Below are 26,599 nucleotides of genomic sequence, written 5' to 3' on the forward strand. Positions count from 1 at the left end.
GGCTGCTTATGTAAAATACTTCCTATCTCCCTTCCTCCCGTTATCCCTCCCTCCCTCTACCTCCCTCTCCTCTCCCCTCCCCTCTCCATCAGCTCTCTCTCTTTCTGACTCATGCTGGGTTTGAGGAAATAATTTTCTCTCTTTTCCTTTAGACAGATCTCTGAGTAACTGGGGACTTAACCTGCCTTGTCTACTGAACCTGGGGGAAGATCGAATGGAGATGAGTTGATTATATTCCATGAAGTCATAGCTCATCACCAGCCAGGGTTTCAACTACTTCACCTGTGGACTATTCTAAATTTTGCTTTCTTGGGGGAAAATACTGGGGCAAGAGGAGGTCGTTTCTAACAAGTTAGCATCCTTCTTTCTCCCTTTCTTTCAAGTTGATGTAAAGGATAAGGCTGTGACTCCTTTTGATTGCACCTTCAAATTAAAATAGGAGGAGGAGAACAAGAAAGGGACAATGGCTCTGAGTGGAAACTGTAGTCGTTATTATCCTCGAGAACAAGGGGCCACAGTTCCAAACTCCTTCCCTGAAGTCATGGAGCTGAATGTTGGGGGTCAAGTTTATTTCACTCGCCATTCTACATTAATAAGCATCCCTCATTCCCTCCTGTGGAAAATGTTTTCCCCAAAAAGAGACACAGCTAACGATCTAGCTAAGGACTCCAAGGGAAGGTTTTTCATTGACAGAGATGGATTCTTGTTCCGTTATATTCTGGACTATCTCAGGGATAGGCAGGTGGTCCTGCCTGATCACTTTCCAGAGAGAGGAAGACTGAAAAGGGAAGCTGAGTACTTCCAGCTCCCAGACTTGGTCAAACTCCTGACCCCCGATGAAATCAAGCAAAGCCCGGAGGAATTCTGCCATAGTGACTTCGAAGATGCCTCCCAAGGAAGTGACACGAGAATCTGCCCCGCTTCCTCACTGCTTCCTGCTGACCGCAAGTGGGGTTTCATTACTGTGGGTTACAGGGGGTCCTGCACCATGGGCAGAGAGGGGCAGGCAGATGCCAAGTTTCGGAGAGTTCCCCGGATTTTGGTTTGTGGAAGGATTTCCTTGGCAAAGGAGGTCTTTGGAGAAACTTTGAATGAGAGCAGAGACCCTGACCGAGCCCCAGAAAGATACACCTCAAGATTTTATCTCAAATTCAAGCATCTGGAAAGGGCTTTTGATATGTTGTCAGAGTGTGGATTCCACATGGTGGCCTGTAACTCCTCAGTGACAGCATCTTTCCTCAACCAATATACAGATGACAAGATCTGGTCAAGCTACACTGAATACGTCTTCTACCGTAAGTGCAAAGGGTTCTTTTTATTGTTTATGTATATTGATTCCCTTTACAGATGTGTATGGTCTGCATGTTCTGTCAGTGTCTAAGGACTATTACTTTGGGATTTTTATTTTTTAACTTGAGGCATAGCTAGAGTATTAGAGTTTATAATTCAGCTCTCGTGTGTTACCTAAGGCAACTTTATCTGTTTTTCCAGTGAAGTCACAGAATATTCAAAGGCCTCAAAATTACAAGATGCAAATGATATTGGTATTATGTGGAATGAAAACAGACATATATATCTGTTTGCCAGATGTTGAATTGTAAAGTTATGGTGATGATTAGAACTTGGCTGTTGGTCCACAGAGGTTGGTAGACTCAGAGTGGGTGAAGTGCTGCTGTCTATTCTTTTATTTGAACTTTGGGATCTATTAAGCTAGTTGCTGAAGACTTGCTTTCATCGGGGGCTTTGAAAACACAAATGGATGTTATACTGAATGATGTGGTTTTGGCTAGATGGCAGTATACACTGACGAAAGACTCCCTTTCTTACCCTCCCCCCAAGTCTAAAATTTTCTTTTATAGGCTTTATAAGTCTGCTATCTGATTCTTCAGTAATTTGTACTGAGACTTCAATTGCATTGCAAACTTAAGCTGAACTTCATTTAAGATCCACCTAGAAGGAGTTAGGTCCTTGAGAATTGTCAATCACATGCAAACATCTAGGCAGCTGAGGTGATAGAATTACTGACGTAAAAAGAAACCAGAGGGAAAAAGGAAAGGAAACTATCATATTGAAGTTTTTGAACTCGGTTTCTTAGAGGTCAGTCCATTTGCCTAAATGACAACTTTCAATACAGATTGTTATGCGTTATGAAATAGCATTTTTAAAGATAAATTGTAAGCCATTGACCGCTGAAAGTCTAGTGCTTGATTTAACTGCTGATATTCAACTGGCCTGGGAGTTGGGAAGTGAATTCCATAAGAAATATGTTTCCAGTGTTAACATTCGATTTCTTTCTTATTTAAAGGCAAACCCATACTTTTAGGGGGTTAAAATGTCCAAATATATTTGAACATAAACGAACAAATGAATTTCTTGGACTCAGTTTTGCCTACAGTTGTGTTTATTCCTTTGGAGGTGGTGCTGGGAACCTTGCTGAATTGCTGGTCAGTGGAAAGCCGAATTGTTCTGTACTGGGTTTTTAGAAGTCAAGTCCTATGTATGTGTAGAAAGGACAGCCTGTGGAGAAGCGTGAAATCAGTGATCAGGTCTGTAGCATACTAATGTGTAGTAACAAGCATGATTTGGTCCAGTAATGTTATCTCTGGCACTTACCTATAATCTATATCTTCCTCTGTGCTGAAGCTCAGTTGCCAGATACCAGACATTGCTTTCTTCCTTCTGGTGAATTTCCCACTAGTGTAGACATAAGACTCTAGCTTTCTAGCCTTCTGTAAAGGAATCTGATATTATCTGTGATTATGTAGAACAAATATCTTCTCACTTCATGGAAAAATGCACCTTAGAGTTCAAATCTAGGTTTGTGATATTTATCTTGTTCTCTGATTTCTAATATTTGAAATGGCATCTTAAAAAGCTTCAGTCAAATAAAATCATAATAACTCTATCCCCCAAAAGACCACAATAGATTTCTAATCACTTGTACTTCTAAATGAGACCCAGAAACTGATTTGTATTTACCTATTATCTCAGTGACATTTCTGTGTCAAAGACTGATTAAAGACTCATGCATCTAACACTGTGCCCTCTTTAGGATGCTTTGGACGGGCTCTGTGCTCCTGATGATGTAATTACTTCTTTCTTTGCTGGGCTGCTGAGAGATTGCTAAGGAACAGTTTGCTCTCCATCCCTCTGGTCAGGCTAGCACAAACACACAGCAACTTTATATTGCACAGCATGTATGTTGCATATGATATACTTCCCCTTTGTGCCTAATACCCAGAGCTTACTGTTAACTCTTCCTCTGTATAAAGACCGATAAGACTGACAGCTGGCTTTCTAGAGTCCGTAACAGCTTCCATGAAGCTGGCTAGCCATAATTATTTAATTAGAAGCTGCCAACTGTGCCTGTATAAGCATTAATTCATCAAACTGTTGTGCTCTGATTAATAGACTGAAACCGTGGGAGGTGCTCTAAAGCTGACTGTATGCAATCTTTGTCCAGCAAGAGCTAGTCCCACTGAGCCCCACAGAGAGGGACAGAGCCCCAGGCTACAGCACGGGTGTGGACTGAGAGAACAGAGAAAAGAAGCTGCAACCTGGCAGATTCCAAAGGGCAGCACGAATCCCAGGGAGTGCCCCTGCATCCTCAAAAAACCAGCCAACACACACACACACACACACACACACACACACACACACACTCTTTACAGAGAAATTCAACTACTTCTTAGGTTAAATATTATATATAATAAATATATAAGTTTATATATTTATATTAAATTAACTCCAAGCAGTCAGACTCTTCTAATAACCCAGGGATAATGCAGAATCACTTTGCCTGGATCCATATCATAGTAAAAAATAAACAATGAGAAATTAATACATTGTATATAGTAGTTGGCAGTCATGGGGAATGACCCCTTCTTCCCCTGTTTACCTGTTTTTTCCCCTCAAGTTTTCCACGGGAAAATTGGGAGACCAAAATTCCTTGTATTATTAAAAAGGCTAGATTCTTGCCTTATTTAATCTTCATGTAAATCTAGAATTGATGGTCGGCATCAGGTAGTTTTGACTATTTAGTTAATGAAGAATTATGAACAATTAAAGTCAACAGGTGTTGCCCTGGCCATTGTGGTTCAGTTGGTTGAATGTCGTCCCATGCACCAAAAGGTTGCTGATTTTTGATCACTGGTCAGAGCACATAACCAGGTTGCAGGTTCCACCTCCAGTCTCCCCAATCGGAACACATGCAGGAAGCAACTGATAGATGTTTTTCCCTCACATTGATAAATGTTTTTCCCTCATCTATCTATCTCTCTCTCTCTCTCTCTCTCTCTCTCTCTCTCTCTATCTCTCTCCAAAATCAATAAAAACATATTAAAAAAATGCCCAGTTGGCGTGGCTCAGTGGTTGAACATCGACCTATTAACCAGGAGCTCTCGGTTCGATTCCTGGTCAGGGTACATGCATGGGTTGCTGGCTCCATCCCTAGTGGGGGGCATGCAGGAGACAGCTGATCAATGATTCTCTCTCATCATTGATGTTTCTATCTCTCTCTCCCTCTCCCTTCCTCTCTAAAGTCAATAAAAATATATTTTAAAAAGTTAACAGGTGTCTGTACTATGCGTTTAAGAGAATGAAAAGAAATGTGTTTGTCTGCATTGCTTACACACCAAAATGATATGTGAGATGCTATGGATTATGATTCATGTATCAGCAACCTAGAAAATGTGATATAGGAACATAGAAATGCTTATCCTAGGACTGCCTTACAAAGTATTTTAGATAAATGCTTTGTTTTAATTTAAAACAATGAGAAAGTTTCATTTCCTCCTTACCCATCCAACTAGTTAAATCATTACCTCTCTTCTCTTCCGGTGTTGTATAGAAGGCAATATCATAAACATCAGAGAATGCCTTCTTGATTCACCTCTGAATGAAATGGGAGCTAAGTAATTTAGAAAAGAGAAGTCCTGATTTTGAACCAGATACTCAATAACCATTCACAACACTTAGGCACAAAAATCACAGGTGCATGGAAATAAATGAACCTCTAATTTAGAGCCATCTTCCAATCCCAGAGAGAGTGGGAAGATTGTTCCTGTTTGGAGAGAATTATGCACACTTCCTTAATCCTATACATGAGTCAGTTACTTCAGACAAATGCCCGAAAGCACTCAGATTGAAAGGCATTTGCCTCTCATAAAGCCATGATAACATGACCACAAGTAGGGAGTTTAATTCATAGGATGATTACTCTGAGTTCTGTGAATTACAGATAGAGACACTGATTCTTCACCTTTTTTTAAACAAATTACTTCTTGTAGGTACATTTTAACCTTTCTTCTCTTTATTTTATTTCTTTAAGTTTAAAAGGTTATTGTCACAAAAGTCTCTAAATTGCTTTACCTACACAGTAAATATGTTCCAGGCTATTGACTTAGATGGGGTGTTGGAGAAAAGTAGATCAGTTGTAATGATTTCTCTCTTAGAATTTAGCAGCATGACCTTGTTTTGGGAAAGAATATATGGTTCTGGGTACTGTGAATTACCCAACACTGCCCTAGTGGCCATCGGCCTGAGGACTGAAGGATTGAGGGTTCGATTCCAGTCAAGGGCACATGATTTAGTTGCTGGCTTGATCCCTGGCCCCAATCGGGGCATATCTGGGGGGCAACCAATTGATGTGTCTCTCTCACGTGGATGTTTCTCTCTCTCTGTCTCTACCCCTCCCTTCCACTCTCTCTAAAAATCAGTGGAAAAAGTATCCTCTGGTGAGGATTAACAACAAAAAGCTTCAATAAGTGAAATCATATAGTACTTGTCTTTTTTGTCTACCTTATTTCACATAGCATAATACCCTCTAGGTCAGTGATGGTGAACCCCTGACACGCAAACTGATTTTTTTGGTTGATTTTTCTTTGTTAAATGGCATTTAAATATATAAAATAAATATCAAAAATATAAATCTTTGTTTTCCTATGGTTGCAAATATAAAAAGATTTCTATATGTGACACGGCACCAGAGTTAAGTTAGGGTTTTTCAAAACGCTGACATGCCGAGCTCAAAAGGTTCGCCATCACTGCTCTAGGTCCATCCATGTTGTCACAAATGGTAAGATTTCATTGTTGTTGTTTTTTTATGTCCAAGTAATATTCCATTGTATATATATCCCACATCTTTTTTATCCACTCACCTATTAATGGGCACTTAAGCTGCCTCCATATCTTGGCTATCTATATATATAAAAAGCCAGTGTCCCTAACGAACGCAAAAACCAAACTATAGGTCACCATGAGGTGCATTTAGCACCTCTTGGTCCCTCACTTCCCCCACCTCCCTGCCCATGAGCAGCAGCTCCCAGCAGTGGGGCAGGGCGGCTTGCAGCTCCCGGCAATGGGGTGGGGCTCCCAGCACAGAAAATTCAAACCAGGGGGTAGGACTGAGGCAGCAGATCAGATTTTAAAATAACTGCTTTTGTGACACAAATGTGGAGCTGGAAAAGCAGTCCAGGCTAGGCAGTGTCTCTCACTAGAATGATCACCATGTGTTCCTCCTCTAGCTTGCCCAATGTCCTCAGTATTGACTGGAAGTACTGCTGTGAAAAGTCGGGCGACTCGTGGCTCCTGGTGGGTGGCTCCTGGCTCCCAGCAGCAGGGCGGCACGGCTCTTGGAGGCAGCTCTTGGCTCGCACACGGTTTCGTGCACTGAGCTTCTAGTTGTAAATAACACTGCAGTGAACATAAGGGTGCATATACCTTTTTGAATTAGTGTTTGAATTTCTTCAGATACATACCCAGTAGTGGACTTTATAGGTCATGAATGTCAACTGTAATTGAAAAAAATATTTTAAAGCTTCAATAAGAGGGTGTGTTTTTATAGGAAAATAGGTGGAAATGCATCTATCCTTAAATGATTCTAGCTCTTTTTCTTCTGGTTACTTGAAAAACACTAATTATAAATTAAATTTTTATTGCCCATAGAGATATGATGATTGGCCCTTTCAAAATGAAGCAACAGAATAGTGTAGTCAAAACGGTGAAGGTTTGGACTTTACCACCACTTACATCTCTTTCTGAGATGACTTTCTGTCTTATCTACTTAGATACTCTCTTTTCCTCCTGTTTTAGTCATTCCCGCTTTCTAATTCTTTCTCTCTAATTAAGACTTGTCAGCAAAAATTCTGTTCTCTCATTATATTTAGAAAAGTTTTAAGGCCTGGTGCTACTTTTCTCAGGGGTTTTTGTATATAAGAAACGTTTTAATCGTTGTGGATCAGGTGACTTTGTACCCAGAAAGTAGCGTTCTTAAGACTTGAGGTGTTTTAATTTATAATGTAAAAAAAAAAGCACAATTTAAGTGTACAGCTTCATCATGAAGTCAATTTAGACCTGTGCTTACACAGATAATTAAATGGTGATGATAAAGAGCAGGGGTGGTGGATGTAATTTCTTATGTGTCTTTAAGATGCTGTGTTCTGAGCTTTGGGCTCAATATAACAGTGATATAAGCGTGTTAGTAAAATATCCTATATAATAAAAGCCTAGGTGGTGTCATATGTGACATCATCACAAGATGGCCACCACAAGATGGCCGCCACAAGATAGCCGCCCTCACATCATCACAAGATGGCCGCCACAAGATGGCAGTAGGGGAGGACAGTTGTGGATGATCAGGCTGGCAGGGGAGGGTAGTTGGGGGCGACCAGGCCAGCAGGGGAAGGGAGTTGGGGGCCATCAGGCCGGCAGGGGAGGGTAGTTGGGGGCAACCAGGCCAGCAGGGGAGGGGAGTTGGGGGCCATCAGGCCAGCAGGGGAGGGTAGTTGGGGGCGACTAGGCCAGCAGGGGAGGGGAGTTGGGGGCCATCAGGCTGGCAGGGGAGGGCTGTTGTGGGTGACCAGGCCTGCAGGGGAGGGCAGTTGGGTGTGACCAGGCTGGCAGGGGAGGGCAGTTGTGGGCAATCAGGCTGGCAGGCAGAAGTGGTTAGGGGCAACCAGGCAGCCAGGCAGGTGAGTGGTTAGGAGCCAGCAGACCTGGATTGTGAGAGGGATGTTTGACTGCCCATTTAGGCCCGATCCCCCAGGGATTGGGCCTAAACTGGCAGTTGGACTTCCCCCAAGGGGTCCCAGATTGGAGAGGGTGCAGGCTGGGCTGAGGGACACCCCCCTTGTGCATGAATTTCATGCGCTGGGCCTCTAGTTTTATTATATTGTTTTCTTTTTCATGCCAAACAAGATGTATTAACTGAGCCCAATCTCTTGAGGAAGGCAATTAAAGTAGTTTTTTCCTAGGTCTGTAACATGACTGAATGGATTTGGCAGCAAGAGGAGTGTCTACATGTGGACGGAAAAGGGAAATCTCTGAGATTGCCTCGATGCACTAACACACACACACACACACACACACACACACACACTCACACCTGGAAAGAGAAGACCAAATGCTCTTGACAGTCTAGTGAGTTTAAATCCTATCAAAGGAATTAGAGGTGGAAATAGTTTATAAAGTGCCATAAATCTCCATTTGGAAAACCTCCAAACATAAACTATGGAGAGGAGTGACTTGCATAGGAGAGAGTGCTAGTGCAATGAATAGAAAAAAATTCCTTCTGAAATTGATAGATGAATGCTCAGTTTCGGCATCACAGCTGACAGTTGCTCTTTTTCTTTAGTCTTTGCTATAGCTTTCATCAAGTACAGGATTTCTTTTCAAGTCAGGTAAAACATTTTAGTGCAGAAATCTTTAAATACATCCAAATGTTGAGACACCCAGCTTTAATAATTACATTATCATTACAAGACCAATGTTGTTTCATAAACAGTCCTATCTACTTTCCTTCCTGTTTGCACTGGATTATTTTGAAGCAAATTTCATACATCAATTATTTTATTCATCTAAAAAAACATTTCCAAAATAAAATGAACTAAAGAAAAATAACAAAATGCAATTATTGCATGCAAAATTAATACAGTAAATCCTCACTTAACATTATAGATAGGTTCTGCAACTTTATGAAACATATATAGGGAGACCAATTTTGCCATAGGCTAATTTATATAAACAAGAGTTAAGTTCCTGTGGGATCTCATCAATGTTATAATAAGATTACATTGAAAAAATGTTATTTGAAGACTAGTTGTAATTCTTTACTATAATTTAATATCTAGTTGATGTTCAAACTTTTGATTGCCTCACAGAATTTTCTTAAAGGTGGCTTGTTTGAGTCAAGATCCAAATGAGGTCCATTCATTACCTTTGGTTACACTTTCTTTTCTCTTTAAAAATTGAAAAAATATTGCATATAATTTATATGAAACAAAGGTAAAATATTTACCTTAAATATCTTTTAAGCTCTCCCTTTCTCCCTCTTTCTCTCTTCTCTCTCCCACCCCCTTTTCCAATTTGTTTGAAGAAACCAAGTTGTTTGTCATGTTGACTGTCCCACATTCTGGGTCTGGCTGATCTATCTCTGTGATCTCTGTGACACCTTAAACACATATTTTTCTGACCCCTGTATTTTCTGTGATTTTGTTATATCTAGACTATAGATTCTAGAGACTTGATCAGATTCAAGTCCATTATTTCTGGCAAGAAATCTTCATGAGTGATGGCAAGTTCACATTTAATTTGCTTTGGCAGATTGAAATGCTGTGTGCTGTGGAGTCAAGGGAAGGTCATCTTTTATTGTTAGTTTTTTAATATTTATCATATAGATAGGTAGCAATTAGAATCTATTTATTATCTCCATTGCTTAATTTGACTCTGATGATATGGCAGGCAATAAAAGAAACCCTTATTTGTCTTTCCAGTCATTCATGAACTGCCTAGCATTCCACTGCTGTTCTCATCAGTAGACTGGGCTGTCATCAGGGTGCAATGAGCCAACCCAGATGTGCACTGGGTCCTGTTAACTGGGGGAGGAATTATTTTGGGTGGGAAACTTTGCATCCTGGCTATTCTAATTTTTTTTTTTTGGATTCTTTCAATTGTTCTGAAGCTCCATTGAGTTCATTGTCTGCTGTTCCCAAACCCCTTCTCTCCCTGTGTTCTTCATCTCAGTAAATGGCAATTCAGTCTCCCAGTTTCCCAGGGAAGAATGAAACATGGGTGTCATCCTCTTTCTTCTCCCGAGTCACTCTCTTCAATCTATGACAAGTCCTATTGGTTCTTTTTCATCTCTCTCAAATCCATCCATTTCTTTTTGTTCATGCTCACCCTAGGATATTTTTTCCATTGATTTTTAGGGAGAGTGGAAGAGAGGGTGAGAAGGAGAGGGAGAGGGAGAGGGAGAGGGAGAGGGAGAGAGAGAGAGAGAGAGAGAGAGAGAGAGAGAGAGAGAGAGAGAGAGAAGACATATCAGTTGGTTCCCTTCTGCACGTGCCCTGACCAGTACCGAGTTTCAAACCTGCAACCCAGGTACATGCCCTTGATTGGGAATCACACCCTTGACCATTCAGTGCCCATGCTAATGCTCCAGCCAGGGCTCCGTCCATTTCTCTTCATTTCCACTGATGATCCTCTGGCCCAGACCACCAGCATTGCTTTTCTAGACTACTGCAAATAAGCTAAATTTTCCTTTCCATCTCACATTTGGGGTTGTCCCCTTTGGATCTATTCTCTCTATTGCAAACATGATGAGATTTTTAATGTGAATCGGACCATGTCATGTTTCTGCTTCAAGTTCTTTATTGCCTTATATTGCTCTTATATTTGATACAAACTTCTTGCCATCAATTACGGCCACATCTTCTTTATTGATGGACATTTAGGTTGCTTCTATATCCTGGGTATTGTAAATAATGCAGCGATGAACATAGAGATGCATATATATTTTCAAATTAATGTCTTGGATTTCTTCAGATAAATACAACTGGGATTGCTGGGTCATATGGTAGTTTTATTTTTAATTTTTTGAGGCACCTCCATATTATTTTCCATAGAGGCTGCACCAATTTGCAATTCCACCAAAGGTGCAGGAGGGTTGTCTTTCAAAGAATCAAGATCTTAATTCACAAAGTCCTTATGCTAATGATTTCCCAGCACTTCTCCACTGAAGCATGTGGACAGTATACTCATTGATCTTATGGTTTAGGAAAAGATTAGACTAGTAAGTGAGCAACTTCAATCAATTGTGATGGGCAAGTGTAAACTGATATGAGAATAGAGAGGGAGCTTCCTAACCTGAATTTGGAGTATCAGAAAATTAAACCAGGTTTTATATTAAAGCTGAGAGAAGAGAAAATGCTTAAATCTTGAACGCATTTGTTGACTTGCAGATACTAGCTGGCTGATGAAGTCATACAAGTTATAGCCTAGGATGACTTAGACAAATGTTAAGATCATTAGCAGTCATTTCATTTCTTATTAATGAGATTTTCCCTAGCCATAGCCATGTGAATGATTTAGTTATTCCAGGAACCAGCATCTTTCTTTTTAAACTCTTCAGTTCTCTCTTGCATTTAAACTTTTGTCTTATGAAAGTACATGTGTAAAATCAGAAACCAAATGATAGCCTTAGATGACCAATAATTGATTTTAAAGAGACTTTATAATTATGTCTGTAGTCTCCTTTTATGATTCTCAAAATTGTATGTATCATTGTTATTATTTTAACTTTAACTACGGATTATTGATTTACTTTGTCAGTCTCATACACAAGTCATTTTCAGTAACTACCACAGTGCTGAACACAGGGTATGCTTAATATGCATTTGTTGGATGAGTACAGAAATTCATAACGCTACATTTTAAAAAAGAAAATGTGAAATGTAAAATGAATGAAATTTGTCCCCAGTTTTGCTTGATATTAAGTTTTAACCAGGAATGCAGAGAATATGTTTGGATACACTGACAACATAGGATCTATCTGGATAAAAATCGTAGTTGTGTTACTTCTTACCAGGGTCTACTCAGCCAAGCATCTTTTTTTTTTTTCACTTTATTTTTTTATTTTTTAAATTTATTTTATTGCTTAAAGTATTACAAAGGGTATTACATATGTGTCCTCCCCCCCCCCCCTTGACAATTCCCTGGCCTCCCCTACCCCCCTGTTGATAATGCTCACCTCTCTTGTCTTATGTTCATTGGTTATGCTTATATGCATGCATACAAGTCCTTCGGTTGATCTCTTACCCCGCTCCCTCCTGCCCCCCAACCCTCCCCGGCCTTCCCGCTGCAGTTTGACAATCTGTTTGAGGCAGCTCTGCCTCTGTATCTATTGTTCATAAGTTTATAATGGTCTTTATTATTCATGAATGAGTGAGATCATGTGGTATTTTTCCTTCATTGACTGGCTTATTTCACTTAGCATAATGCTCTCCAGTTCCATCCATGCCGTTGCAAATGGTAAGAGTTCTCAGCCAAGCATCTTAGCCTCATTATACCTCAGAACATTCACCTGTAAAAGGAGAATGGGGAAGCTTTTCTCAAGGCAGTGCTGTGAGGATTAAGCCAAGGTCATGTCATCTTATTAGCTTTTCTCATCAGTTGCCAGGCACTACTTTATCTATAGGCAGTTTTAGTTCATCTTACAAGTAGCTGGAAGAAAAACTGAGAGAATATGGATCTATTAGAGCTGATTCTGATCACTATCAAAACAAAAGTCAAGCTTCCGCCCACTGGTTTCACTCTGGACTATTGCTATGCACACTCATGACCTTAGAGAAAAGAAAAGCATGTAACACCAATTCCTATAGTCCTGTTGATAATGCTCACCTCTCTTGCCCCTTTTAAAGGCACTCGTACCTCTGTTACACCTACCTTTTGACAGTTCTTACAAAAGGCCAGTCTGTTTCCCACTTTAATATACTACACTTGTGTTCCCTCTCCTCAGAATCAGGCTTTAATGGGCTTTCCTTGGAAAGGCCTTCTGTTACTATCTCTGCTGAAGTAGCCAATGTCTTCCTGCTTATTCTCTATTAGTCACTGCGTTAGCAGCATAAAGAGCACTGTTCACATGTGTAATTACCTGTTTGATGTACTTTATTCCCCCCCCCCCTCTCTCTTCCTCTCCTAGTATACTTCAAACTTCATGGGTTCTGCTCTCTTGTATTTCTTGCAACTAGTACAGCACCTGGCACATAGTAGGCACTCAATTAGTGATTTTTTTCTATCCTCCCCACCCCACCATGTAAAATTATAATAGTAGGTTCATTTTTATGGTGAAAGTAACTGATAATATATACAACTGTGAGTTTACAATTGTAAGTACAGTTGTATGTAAAACACAGATTTTATTCTTGTATTTTTGTTTATTAATTATTGTATTATTTTTCATATGAACAACTGTAAGCCTGCTTTTGCTCCACCCTCTGTGTGTGTGTGTGTGTGTAGATCTATCTAGTATACACACACACACACACACACACACATATATATTTGCAGGTGTAGATATATAATCTCTGATGAGTATAGTAGAAATGAATGCGGGGGAAAAAGAACAACTTAAAACCCGAGAGACAGAGGATACAAGAGTATCCAGGGGAACTGGCTTTGATGAATTACTTAACTCTACCAGCACCCTGGTACCTCAATTATATAACAAGAATAGTGGACCTATTTAGTTAATTGCCCCATAGGACACTGAGTAGCACATGATATGACATGTAAAGTGACTCTGTTGCTTGATTAGATGTCTGCTATTAAGGCAGATTTTATCTTAGCTGAAGTGAACTTCTAGAGAACATCTTAAGGAAAGGTAACTACACCCAAGAAGATAGAAATTAAATCTGCTTATTTAGAAAGTTGTAAAGTATTTAGATACCAATGGTCACAATAAGTAAACAGGTTTTAATGGGCCCGCAGCACCAGCACTTTTATTATTTCGTAGCCTACGATCAAAGATATGTTGGGTATATTTTGGTCTTCTCCACTTGTGTCATTATCATCCACTTATGGTCTGAAGGCACTGGCCAAATGGATACAAACAGATCCCTTAATAGAGCCCTATAAATTGTAATGCTGGATGGGGGCTTGACTTATAAAATCAGAGCTTCCTGGATGGTGAGGGGCATCTCATGATTTCATGATTGTTTCCTCTCTTTGAGTCTCCCAGCTTTATATGACAACTTAGGTTGAAGCCAACATACAGTATCTTTTAAAGTGATGGTGTTTTGCCTGTGGTGGGAATTGGGTGTGAGTAAGGCATTCTTCCCTATACCCTTTTTATTCCTTTTTTCTGATAGCCCTTGGGACAATTCCAGGAAACATAGGGCTGATTGTCAATGTTTGAAAAATCCTAAACCCAGACATTCTAATCAAATGGTGAATTTACATTTTTTGAAAAATTGCCTTTCTACATTTTTTGGTCAGGTTCTTAGCTTTGTATTCCTTTCCATTTCTTTTCTTTTCATCTGAGTTGCATTTAGCACTCAGAACAAGTCTCAGTGAAGGATGAACTGGAGGAAATCAATTAGAAAAAATAAAGAGCAAAAGTTAACTTTGCTTTCATTTTTTGGTATGTTACAGACATAGTCACCTTAATTATCCCATTTATTTATTTATTTATTTAATTTTTGTAACAACACAAGCAATGGGAGTTATTGCTATGGAAAAATCGTCTTTACAACCGACCCTATATGCTTTCTACCAAGTAGTTTGGAATTGTTTCTTATACTATGAATAAAGCCTAAGGTTATTATATTATTACTAGAGGCCCGGTGCACAAAAATTTGTGCACTCAGTTGGAGGGGGGGGTCCCTCAGCCCAGCCTGTGCCCTCTCACAGTCTGGGACCCCTCGGGAGATAACGACCTGCTGGCTTAGGCCTGCTCCCGGGTGGAAGAGGGCAGGCCCAATCCCTAGGTGCAGCCCCTGGTTGGGCTCAGAGCAGGGCCGATTGGGGGGTTGGGGCACCACCCCCTGTCACACTCAAGGCAGGGTCGATGGGGAAGTTGTGGCGCTACCCCCTGTCACGCACAGAGCAGGGCAAATCCGGGGGTGGGGGCGCTGCCCCCATCACACACAGAGCAGGGCCCATCAGGGGGGTTGGGGCTCCGTACCCTGTCATGCACAGAGCAGGGCCCATCAGGGGGTTGGGGAGCTCCCTCCTGTCATGCACAGAGCAGGGCCCATCAGGGGGTTGAGGTGCTCCCCCCTGTCACTCACAGAGTAGGTCCGATAGGGGAGTTGGGGCACCGTCCCCTGTCACACACAGAGCAGGGCAGATCAGTGGGTTGGGGCGCCGCCCTCTATCACCCACAGAGCAGGGCCAGTCAGGGGATTGGGGCGCCGCCACTCTCACACTCAGGGCAGGGCCGATGGGGAGGTTATGGCTCTACCCCGTCACACATAGAGCAGGGCCCGGGGGGGAGGGGGGGAAGGTTAGGGTGCCGCCCCCTGTCACACACAGAGCAGGGCCGATCAGGGTGTTTGGGCGCTGCCCCCTGTCATGCTGATCTTGGTGCCGGGAGGCATATTACCCTTTTACTATATAGGGTAGAGGCCTGGTGCATGGGTGGGTGCCAGCTGGTTTGCCCTGAAGGGTGTCCTGGATCAGGGTGGGGGTCCCCACTGTGGTGCCTGGCCAGCCTGGGTGAGGGGATGATGGCTGTTTGCAGCTGGTCACACACCCTCCAGGGTGGGGGTCCCCACTGGGGTGCCTGGCCAGTCTGGGTGAGGGGCTGAGGGCTGTTTTCAGGCTGGGGGTGACTGAACTCCCAAACGCTCCTTTTTTCCTTTTTTTTTTTTTTTTTATTCTGGGCCAGCTTTAGCTTGAGGCTTGGCTCCAGCTCTTAGGCCTCCCGCTGCTGAAAGTAGGTTTCTGGCCTTTGCATACAATGTTGCGAATCTGCTGGCTGAAGTCCGGCAGTATTTGTTACAATGTTTCTTAAACTGCAGGCTCAGAGGCCTGGAGCTGCAGGCGGGGAACGTTGGTTTCCTCCGTCACTGAGGCAAGCAAGCCTCATGTTAGTTTCAAGCTGCCTGGCTGCCGGCCGCCATCTTGGCTGACAGTTAATTTGCATATCTCGCTGATTAGCCAATGAAAAGTGTAGTGGTCGTATGCCAATTACCATTTTTCTCTTTTATTAGTGTAGATATTAGATCAATATAATCTATATTTCCTCCACAGAGCTTAAGGGACTATGATAAAATCACTGGTTGAAATGGTACTTTCTATCTTCACATGAATTAATTCTAAACAAAAAAAGTCTAGTTTGGGGGTGTTTGCAAATAATCCCCCATACCAGCCTTCTATATAAAAACAGTAGGAACACTGTCTTTTTATTATATAGGTATATTTTTATATTGTTTATAGCCTATGATTTGCCTTGGTAATTTGCTTCCTTGTATGGGAAAACAAGCTTTCTTCCAAATAAGCAGATGGAATGTAATTAAATAATTGCTATCTTAATTTGCATCTGAGGTCCTCCTGACCAGACAAATAACTGTAGGTAAGCAATGGCATTTATTTAAACTCTGAGGTGTTAACAGTGATCATAGTTATCCTTTATTGAAGTCTATGTCAGGTTTCATATCAAATGCTTCTCATTTAATCCTCAAGAAACCTCTACATAAGAAACTGAGGCTCAGAGAACTTTCACTTGTTCAAGGTCACTGTTAGTGGCTGTCTTAGAATTTCTGTATGGGGAAAAAAACGAGTGGTGTTGAGTTTGAGAAAAGTTCATTCGTTTATGTTAAGAATGGTGGTAACCATGGGCTGATGAACATAAGTGTGGGTGATAGATGGGGGTGAACTTTAAAAGAACCTTCCCTACCCCACAGACACAAGTTACTGCTATGTGATATCCCAGTTGGTATAAGCAGAATTCCATCCCTGTTGCCCTGTCCCCAATTCCGGCACTCTTGACTATCATGTCATACACAGAAATACCAGATGGCAGTGCTGTCTTTCTCAAACTGCCAGAAGCAGCTCTTCAAGAGAACTGCCTCCCATGATTAAGTGAGAAGCCCACACACAGCCTCCAGCAGGTGGTGGGATGGCAGAAGGTGCTGGACAGGCCTGATTTTCCATTCTCTCTCCCCTTCAAATTTCAAGCCTTAGGAACACGATTTTCCCATGATACAGCTTTAAAAAAATTAAACCAGATTGGGCTGAAATCTGCAAATCTGTCCTCAGTTACCCACACACAACTTCTGGGATACAATCTCTTCTCCCAGAGACTCCTACACAGCATTATTTTTAAGAATTTGATTTCCTAGGTACCTCAGATATGAAAAGGCACAAGATTTCATAGTACAAAAAGATGTCAAAAGCATTTGAAATGGAATAGAAAAGTTCTATCCTTGTCTTCTTCTCCTCCACCAAATACCCAAGAAAAAAAATAAAAATAATAAAAATTATAAAGATATATTAGTAGTTTCTGGTTCTAGAATCAGTAGCAAAACGAAGATGAATGAAGTAATCTTAAACAAGATTAATCCAGATGTCCTGATAAGCATTGTTGGGCACCAGAAAAAAAGTGGCCCATTTTAAGCATGAACCTGGGACTAATCCAAAACTTTTTAAATAATAAAACTTATTGCAAATGAGCTCCACTTTTAGCAGCTTGCCTAGTTTTAAATTTGGGGAGAGTTACTTAAGAATATAATTTTGGCATAAGTATTTTATGTTACTTTAGAATTATCTTTCCATTATACAATGGCAACACTACAAACAAAACTAAGAAGAAACATGACTCTTGGTTTAAAAACCAATTGACCCTCTCAGCCCCTTCCTCTTGGGAATCTCAATAAAAATCATAGAACCCTAGAGATGGGGAAGAATAGACTCTTGCTTTGCCCCATTTTTTACAGTTTTTATTTCTTTCCACTTAACTGTTTACTTTTCTCAAAATTAATTATAAGTGCTACTGATTGAGTGCAAATCACATGGCAGACACCGTGGTAAGTGATTTGTAGATATTCTAATGTTCTCTCTTTAGAGCAATCTTAGGTGAAGATTAGTTTTCCCATTTTACAGACAATAAAATTGAGAACTAGGGAAATCTTTACTCAAGTTCACAGCTGGTGAATTAATAAAGTCAAGATTCACATTCTGGTTAAGTCTGTCTGACTCTGAACTCTGTAAATGCTTTTTAGTTGCGAAGTTACATCTGTAAAGAGATTGCAGAAATTTTCTGTAAAGAGAAATAAATTAGAAACATAGAAAATGAGATCAAAAGAGGAATTTTTTAAGATGGTAGACTAAATAGCATATTTGTATGCTGATAGGAGGGTTCCAGTGGGTAAGGAAAAATAACAATAGAGGAGAAGAGAGAGAGCTGGAGTGATATCCTTGGATAAGTAGGAAAGAATGGGATCAAGTACAGAAAGAGTTTACTCTTTATGAGCCTTGTCAGTTCGTGTGTGTGTGTGTGTGTGTGTGTGTGTGTGTCTGTCTATCAAGCAGTAATAGAACATATGGGTATAGAAAGTTAGTTGATATGCTTTGATGGGAGCTTGTTGACGGTCCCTTTAGATAGTTTCTGTTTGCTCAGGAAGATAAGCTGAAAGACTGAGGATGGAGAAGGAAGTGTTAGAAGTTTGGAGAGAGAAAAGATGATATAAAATAGTTATCTAGGCCTGTGGGAGAGTGAATGAACTAGGGGAGTGAATTGACCGAAAGTATTAAGGACTCATTTGAAGTAAGTTGCTATGAATTGAAAGTGAGATCATTCAGCACAGTTATACATTGTACATTTTTCTCCAGCCAAGTCCAGCTGCCTGGATGCAGGTGGGGAGCAGGCTCAGATTTCATCCTAACCAGCAGGCATTAGGTTTCTGCAAAGTAGGGGCAGAAGAGTTGAAGATGTATCCAATAGAGCTATTAAAATATTGACCATTGAATTTCAATTGGGAAAGAAATGCAATGAGGACCTGGAGGAGATAAAGGACAATAAAAAGGTATAGTATTGGTGGATTGAGGTTCACTATAGAGTCAAAGGGCAGTCGGAATTTAGTAGTGGAAAAATAAGCTAGAAAGATAGGAGGAGATGGTTGGGTGTTTAAAACTGAGCTCACAGAGGGTCGAACAATTAATAATGACACAGTTGAGGATATGACCTTGAAAGTGAATGGCTGAGTGTGGAAGATGTGGTTGTTAGAAGAGAGAGGGATTAGGAATATTAAAAAATCATCTGTACATATGTTGAAAGCACCAATATTTATGTTATTTCAACTTCGTAACAACTCCGTATTGTCCTTTTAGAATGAAAAATTGTGGCTAGCTAAGAGTTGGTAAACAAGTCTAAGATCCCAAAGGTAGGAGGCATCAGCACTCGCATTTGAATCCTATTTATAAAGCTCATCTCTCTTACCACTGATTGTAATGGCTTCTATGTATGGTATGTTCCGCTGCCTCTAAGCCATTCTAACTAAAAGGAATTAGGGGATGCTGGCCGGTTGGCTCAGTTGTTTGGAGCCTCATTCTATACAACAAAAGGTTGCAGGTTCAATCCCCATAAGGAAAAATACTTAGGTTTTGGGTTCAATCTTGGACTGGGTGAATATGAGAGGCATGATAGATGTTTCTCTCTCACACATCTCTCTCTCTCTCTCCCCCTCTTCTCTCTCTCTCTGTCTCTCTCTCCCAAATAAAACCCCCCCAACATATCCTTGGGTCAAGATTAAAAAATAAAGGGGGGAGTATTCTCAAATGTTTGTGTCATTTGCATACCATACCTGTCATTCGCCAGTATAGATATAGATTTATTAAGCACCTACTAATCCCCAGTGCACTGCACTGTTCCATATTCCAGGGCTACAAAGGGTGAAAAGTGTTGTATGGAATTGCAGTTGAGAGTTCAGTTCCACTGCATTATCATCTGTCAGTATGAATACATTTGAGTAATTATTTTAATATTTTATTGCATCTTGTTCTTATTATTTTATAAAAAATGAGTAGAGAATAGAAAGTGAAAGTGCTGATATTGATGATAAGCATATCTCTCATAAGCTTCATATAATTGACACAAAGATGAAAATCTTTAAGCATGCTGAAAGAGGCAAATTCTTAGCCTCAAGTGGATAACATTGGATTTCAGCTAATTGAGTAAGTTTTCAACTAGGAAGGGAAAAAATCATAGTTGAAAATGTTATCAAATGTAAGAACTCTATTTTGAAAATAACTGTCTAAAATGGGAGGTGTAATTAGGCATATTATTTTTTTCTTATTTAGGAGTATCCACCATGGAAAGTGTAAATCTACAGTTTGATATTTGCAACTAGATCTTTATACATGACTTAAGGAATGTGGTATGTATGAATATATGGAACACTTCTATAATATAGAAATGATAAAGGTATTGGCAAAAATAGAAGAGAAAATACTTAATTCAGTGGAATGATTAAGGATGTCTTTCCTGAGGTGGCGTTTCTTAAGCAAAGTATGAAAAATGAGGAGTTAATCAGGCAGACAATACTAATTAGGCAAAGAATAGTGTTAAAGGCTGTAGGACAAGCAGGTGCTACAGCATGGAAATGAGATTGTAGGAGGCGTGTCAGTCCTCCTCACAGTTCTTTTTTCTTTTCTCCATCTCACCCCCATTTTATTTTATTTCATTATAAAAGATAAAGAGTTTGCCCGGCCAGCGTGACTCAACATGAGCATTGACCTATGAACCAGGATGTCGTGATTCGATTCCCGGTCAGGGCACATGCTTGGGTTGCAGGCTCAATCCCTAGTGTGGGGTGTGCAGGAGGCAGCCAGTGAGTGATTCTGTCTGTGATCATTGATGTTTCTGTCTGTCTCTCCCTCTCTGAAATCAATAAAAATATATTAAAAAAAGGTTCTGTCCATCATACTCCTTTCCCCAAAGGACTGTGCTGTTACATTATTTGCACTTTAAGTGGAATCCATTGGGTTTTACACTCTTTAGATCTTTCATAAACAGGGCAGATAACAAACATAAAAGATCCCAGTTTACCTAGGGAGATAAGGCAAAATTGCCCAGGTGTTTGGATTGTATCTATTTGTGATAAATCCTCTCCTATCCTGGCAGTCAGTCCTAGGGAAGGAGTGGGAGAAAGGGAAGAATTAAAAAACATGAATTAGTCCCCTTCATTTAATTTCCACAGTATCTGCTTTGCACCTAGGAAACTTTAGTATTTATTAGACAAATGTCTCTAAGGATTAAAACACAATCATAATATTTCCTCCTTAGGGAAAAAATAAATAACAGGAGGAGATGATCTGTTGTAAAGAATATAATCTTCAATTATTGTATTTTGCTTTTGTACAGAAGCATTTGCATTTTTGGATGCCAAATAGGTGCCATATTAGCAGCCAATTTCAGTAATGAGGAGGAAATGAGTTATTTTTGCTTTTGATGTTGCCTTTGAATGTTCCAAATTCAAAAGTGAAGATGAATTGTTCAAACCTCCCTATTTGGTAGACTCTGACCATCTATCTCTAAAGCTAGTTCCCCAGCCTCATTCCACAAGAAAAACTGAAGACTTTAGCTCTCTTTTGAAAAGTGTAAACTATAAAAACTCAACTAAATTTTTAAATTTTAGTCTGTCTTGGTCAAATCTTCTCCATCCAGGATCACAAGTTATTTAAAGAGGTACTAAGCCAATGAAGTAATTTGTAAGCAAGTCTAGAAAGATAGGTGAACACAGTGGCTGTTTAGTAGAAGTGGCTGTTTAGAGCGTGGACTTGGAATCACAGAGCTAGGGTTTCATACCCCAGTTGTGCTACTAAACCAGCTTTGTGAGCTAAGGCAACAACCGGACTTTCCTGCAAATAATGACAGCAAATCCATCCACCTCACCAGGTTTTTGCATGGCTCAAATAAGATGATGTCTGCAGGAAAACACTTGGAAAACTAATATCACTGTGCAAAGAAGTGGTTAATTTATATGTGAACCATACACATCACAATCACTACCTTTTCTATAGAAAAAAGTTATGATAAAAAATGAGGTACTAAGATGGGCCATCAACGGATCTCTCCTAAAGGAACCTCAGCCTTTTCCACGCTCCCCTAATGAAAACAGAAATACATCACTAACTGTCTCTTTAGATGAAAGCTAAAAGCTGTCCAATAAGCTATAAATAAATAATTGCCAGGAAATGTATACACTGGCCTCACTAAAGTCGAGTTCAATTTCCACCCTATGAAAGTACACAAGCCCACCCAGTTGATGGAATAAAATGTTCTCAGTTTATGCTTTTAGATGGAGTCATTTTGCATGCATGATAAAATCTTGTTTTTATGCACAGAGCTTAGTCTACTGATTCAGTGATTTCAAACTTTTAATAATTCATTCCTCTGAGTAGATAAAAGTCTCATGCTTCCGCTTTCTTTGGAGGTTCCAGTGCCTCTCCCAAGGGTGTGGCTCTTTTGTCCATTGCTAAGAGGAGCTAAAGTCCTCTTTTGTTTAGCCCAGGGAACTTCATTGAATTTGTTGAGCTGTTGACTCCATGTTTTGTTTTGTTTTGTTTTAACTAGAGCAGGAGCTGTGGAATCAGTCTGACTGAGTCAAACCCTCATTCTACCACTCATTGTTTGACTTTGTATGTACAACTTAAACTCTTGATGCCTCAGTTTCCTCATCTATAAACTGGGAGTGATGACAGTATCTATTGATGGTGTTGCAGAGAAGGTTAAATGAAATTGTGAATATAAAGTGCTTAATGAAAGACCTGGCTCATGGTTAGCCCCCAATAAGTAGTAAATTTTATTTTTTTTATATTATAGAAATGAGATAATTTTTTAGCTTTTTAGATGAAAAATTATAGTATAATATTCTCTGTTCCTTATTAAACTTCAGACAGGTCTTATGAGACTCACTATTGAAAATTTATCCTCATGGGAATGAGCCTCATGGCCCTTTGGAAGTATTTTAATGTCTGATTCTTATTTTAAAAGGCATAAAACCAGCCATAAGAGTTTAAGAGCTTGAGAGTATAACCATTCTCATTTTTTCTCTGTACCCACACATCTTTTTTTTTAAAAAAAATATTTTTATTGATTTTAAAGAGGAAGGGAGAGGGAGAGAGAGAGATATAGAAACATCAACGATGAGAATCATCAATCTGCTGCCTCCTGCACAACCCCAACTGGGGATCGAGCCTGCAACCCGGGCATGTGCCCTTGACTAGAATTGAACCTGGGACCCTTTAGTCCACAGTCCAATGCTCTGTCCACTGAGCCAAACCAGCAAGGGCTGTACCCACAAATCTTATAATACTTTATTGGTACTGACCAATACTTACAGACCATAATAAATTTTATACCAAAAGGTCATTGTCAGTGTATGGAGGCTAGATTAAGAAAAATGGTGTAGCCGAAACCGGTTTGGCTCAGTGGATAGAGAGTCGGCCTGCGGACTGAAAGGTCCCAGGTTCGATTCCGGTCAAGGGCATGTACCTGGGTTGCGGGCACATCCCCAGTGGGAGATGTGCAGGAGGCAGCTGATTGATGTTTCTCTCTCATCGATGTTTCTAACTTTCTATCTCTCTCCCTTCCTCTCTGTGAAAAATCAATAAAATATATTAAAAAAAAAAAAAAAGAAAAATGGTGTAGATCTTGGCAATGACTCTGTTATCCTGTTGACATCATTCAACAACAAAACATTTGCCTATTTTATGCTGAAGATATGTAAAACTCTATCTCTGCCCGTGAGGTGTTAATGCTCTAGTGGAGATACAAACACAAATACAAATAATTAGTAGATCATTTATAAGTGTTATAGCTGAGGCAAAATGAAAATGCAGAGGGACTGCATTTTCAACTATGACTTTTGGTTGAAATCAGGAAAAACTCTGAAGTAGAGGCAACATTTGAATTGGATCTTTGAAGATGAGCAGGGGTTGGGCTGCTGGATTCGGGTCTAGAAGGGGGGAAGATCACCCCGGTAGAAGGAACAGCATGTGCAAAGACACAGAACTTTGAAAGGATGGTTCCTTGAAATTTTATGGAATTGGTGGTTATTCTGGTATGTCCAGACCAAAGGATAATAGAGATCATTTTGTTAATTATACTTAACCTAAAAATCATGACATAGCTCTCCCATAATGATGTGGAGATAATATGAATAACTCATATTTTGTGAAATAGAGCTTAAGATTATGAAAGATGCCATCTTAGAGAAACTTGCTTCTAGGATAGTAAGATAAACAGGACATTTTAGGAAAGGCATTAGGCATTAGGGGCTGTAGCTTGAAAAGCACATGACTTTGATAAGAAAGGGAAGATCTATGCAAAAGCCTTTGGCTGCTGGACATCTAGGGGAAACATCATGGATAGTATTAATATTGGTCTGGGAGAAAGGAGATTGATGTTTAACCTTGGGGGCCCCAGTTTCCTCATTTGTAAAGTAAAGGTTTTGGTCTAGGTGATCTTAAAGGTCTCAAAATTTAAGAATTTATCATATTGGCAATAGCTATCTCACTACTAGATTATGTTTTGATAGCTTGCCTGCTCCCTACTGAAAAATACTCTGTGACTAAAATGTGACAGTAGGTCAGGTGGTTAGGTACTAGCGACTAGCCCTAGATGGATGGAAATACTATTAAATTTCTACTTGAATCCTCTGCCTTCATTGTTCCTTCTCATCTTTTCTATGTTCCAGAGTATTCTGGGTCTCTACCCAGAATGTTTCTCCTCCTATGAAAGTCTCATAGCTTGTCACTTTGCCAATTACATGTCTCTGTTTGGTCTTAATCAGGGTGAACATAAAAAGCATTAAAGTAATTTTCAACCAAGTTGGTTTGGCTGAAGTTTCTCATCCTATTAAAGAATAGTCGGTATTTAGATTAAATGCTACAAGACTGCTATCCTTACTATCATAATTGTGATTTGGCATATTTGTTATAGTATTAGATTCCAGTTGAGCAGATGGTACCAGGATTTAAACTTATGCTTATCAGACACAGATGGTCCCAACAGTGAACTTTTCTCTTGGTTATTTGTATTTATAGCAGGTTAAACATAAATGACTTGACATCATTTTTATTTTGTGACTTTTGTCTTTTTAGTGATTACAAATGGTTTCTCTTATTCTTCATCTTTATCTTTACTTTTTAATTAATACATATTTGTCTTCAATGTTGACCCAGATTGTCTCCATTAAACCTGTTCTGTTTTCCAGTTTTTCTGGAACAGGGTGGGGAGGGGAAAGTCCACACTGTTCATTAGTCTGGAAGAAAAAGCTCTATGGCGGTTAAGAGTTCATGATCATGTACCCGTAACCCCCCCCCCCCCCCCCCCCCCAGTGAAGGTTGTCAGTAGCACAATAGAACTTAGCACCCAGTCTCTGAAAGGACCCAGGCTCGCTCTAGAGGCAAGACAACAAAACTGTGTTAGAGAAACAGGGATTTATCTGAGGTCACATAAATGTGGAAGAGTCAAGGCCAGATCTATTTCAAATTCCTGTTTGGTGCTCTTTTGAGACACCTCACAGCCTCCTGGAACCACTCCAATTGCTTAGTATCAGATACTGTTACTAACGACTGGCATTTTTCCACATGGGGAAATTGATGCCATCACTATGGAGAACAAACTCTGCCAACTTTCTGAAAAATCAAGAGTTTGCAAATGTTTTATAGTTCTGATTTTGAAGGTGGTTCTTGTACAATCAGATGGCTATGGATTGAAAGAAGATGATGATGAGATGAAGGAGGTGGGAGCAATAATGTCAATATAAAATATAAGATAAGAAGAGAAGTAGGGATGCTACAGCTAAAAAAAATACTCAGGAGGGCAGATAGTTCACATTTTTATTGTCTTCTTGAAGATTTTCTTCAATGGCAAAAGACTTCTCAATCACATGTGGGAGAATTGATTTCAGTATTTCACCACCCTGAGAATCAGTGAGCTCCTCTTACTATTATTTAGGAGTATTAGTTCCGTTTAGTTTGGTAACTTGAAGTTAAAGGTTATCACTTCTATTCTTTGGAGGAGGTGAGAGTTGTCCTAGGGAGTGTGACAGTCAGGATTGAGAGTTGTTGGGACAAAGGGCTTTATCTGGAGAGTGTGATTCATCTCTGAAAGGACCCAGAGTGATAGGCTTTATTTCTTTCCCAGGAGTGTAGTGTATTAATTTCCCAATAGCTATGTTCTCTTTTGGGGAGAATCGAGTTATAAAATGCTAACATTTGGAAAAGGGATGATAAAGTTTGAATTCATCCAGGACAATTAACTTGAGCTCTTTTGGCATATCTATCAGCATCATTTTTTGAGTTGTCCCCATTTATCTGTTCCCCAAGTGCTTATTGAGTGCCTTCTTGGGATTCAACTAGGGCAAGACAGATACTTGCCTACATGGTGCTTATAGTCCAGGGGATGATTCAGACCAGTAAGTAGATGATTAACATCCTTCTTGATAAGCACAACACTATGATAGGAGCAAGCATGTGGGGCTGAGGGAGCATGCAGGACAGGGGTGGCCTATGAGAAACACTCAATAAATGCTTGTTGAAAAAGACAAGAGTCCTAAATTGCAATTTACTAATTGTGTGAATTTTGGCAAGTCTGGGCCTCAGTTGTCTTTCTGCAAGCTGGGGATAATAATACTTCCAGATGGCCTCTCTGAGTTTTTATGAGAATCAATTAAAACAATACACTTACGAGCACTTAAGAAATCATAATGCAATGTAAGGGAATTGTTAAAAGAAATGATGTGCTCTTCCTGGTGTTATGTGTGGTCATGGCATCTAATGTGAAAGTTATTAAGACTTTCAGCCAAAGAAATGT

General features: G+C 40.0%; 1 protein-coding gene across 1 annotated transcript in view; it reads left to right on the forward strand.

Annotated features, from left to right (window-relative positions):
- Positions 1 to 254: 254 nt before the first annotated feature.
- Positions 255 to 26,599, forward strand: part of KCTD16 (potassium channel tetramerization domain containing 16) — a 223,093-nt gene continuing 196,748 nt past the window's right edge. The window contains exon 1 of the mRNA XM_081091778.1: positions 255 to 1,295. Within this exon, the coding sequence (XP_080947904.1) occupies positions 464 to 1,295 (832 nt within the window). The 5' untranslated portion in view covers positions 255 to 463. The remainder of the gene's footprint in view (positions 1,296 to 26,599) is intronic.

The sequence above is a fragment of the Myotis nattereri genome (genome assembly GCF_964212035.1).
Source record: "Myotis nattereri genome assembly, chromosome: 5".
Lineage (NCBI taxonomy): Eukaryota > Metazoa > Chordata > Mammalia > Chiroptera > Vespertilionidae > Myotis > Myotis nattereri.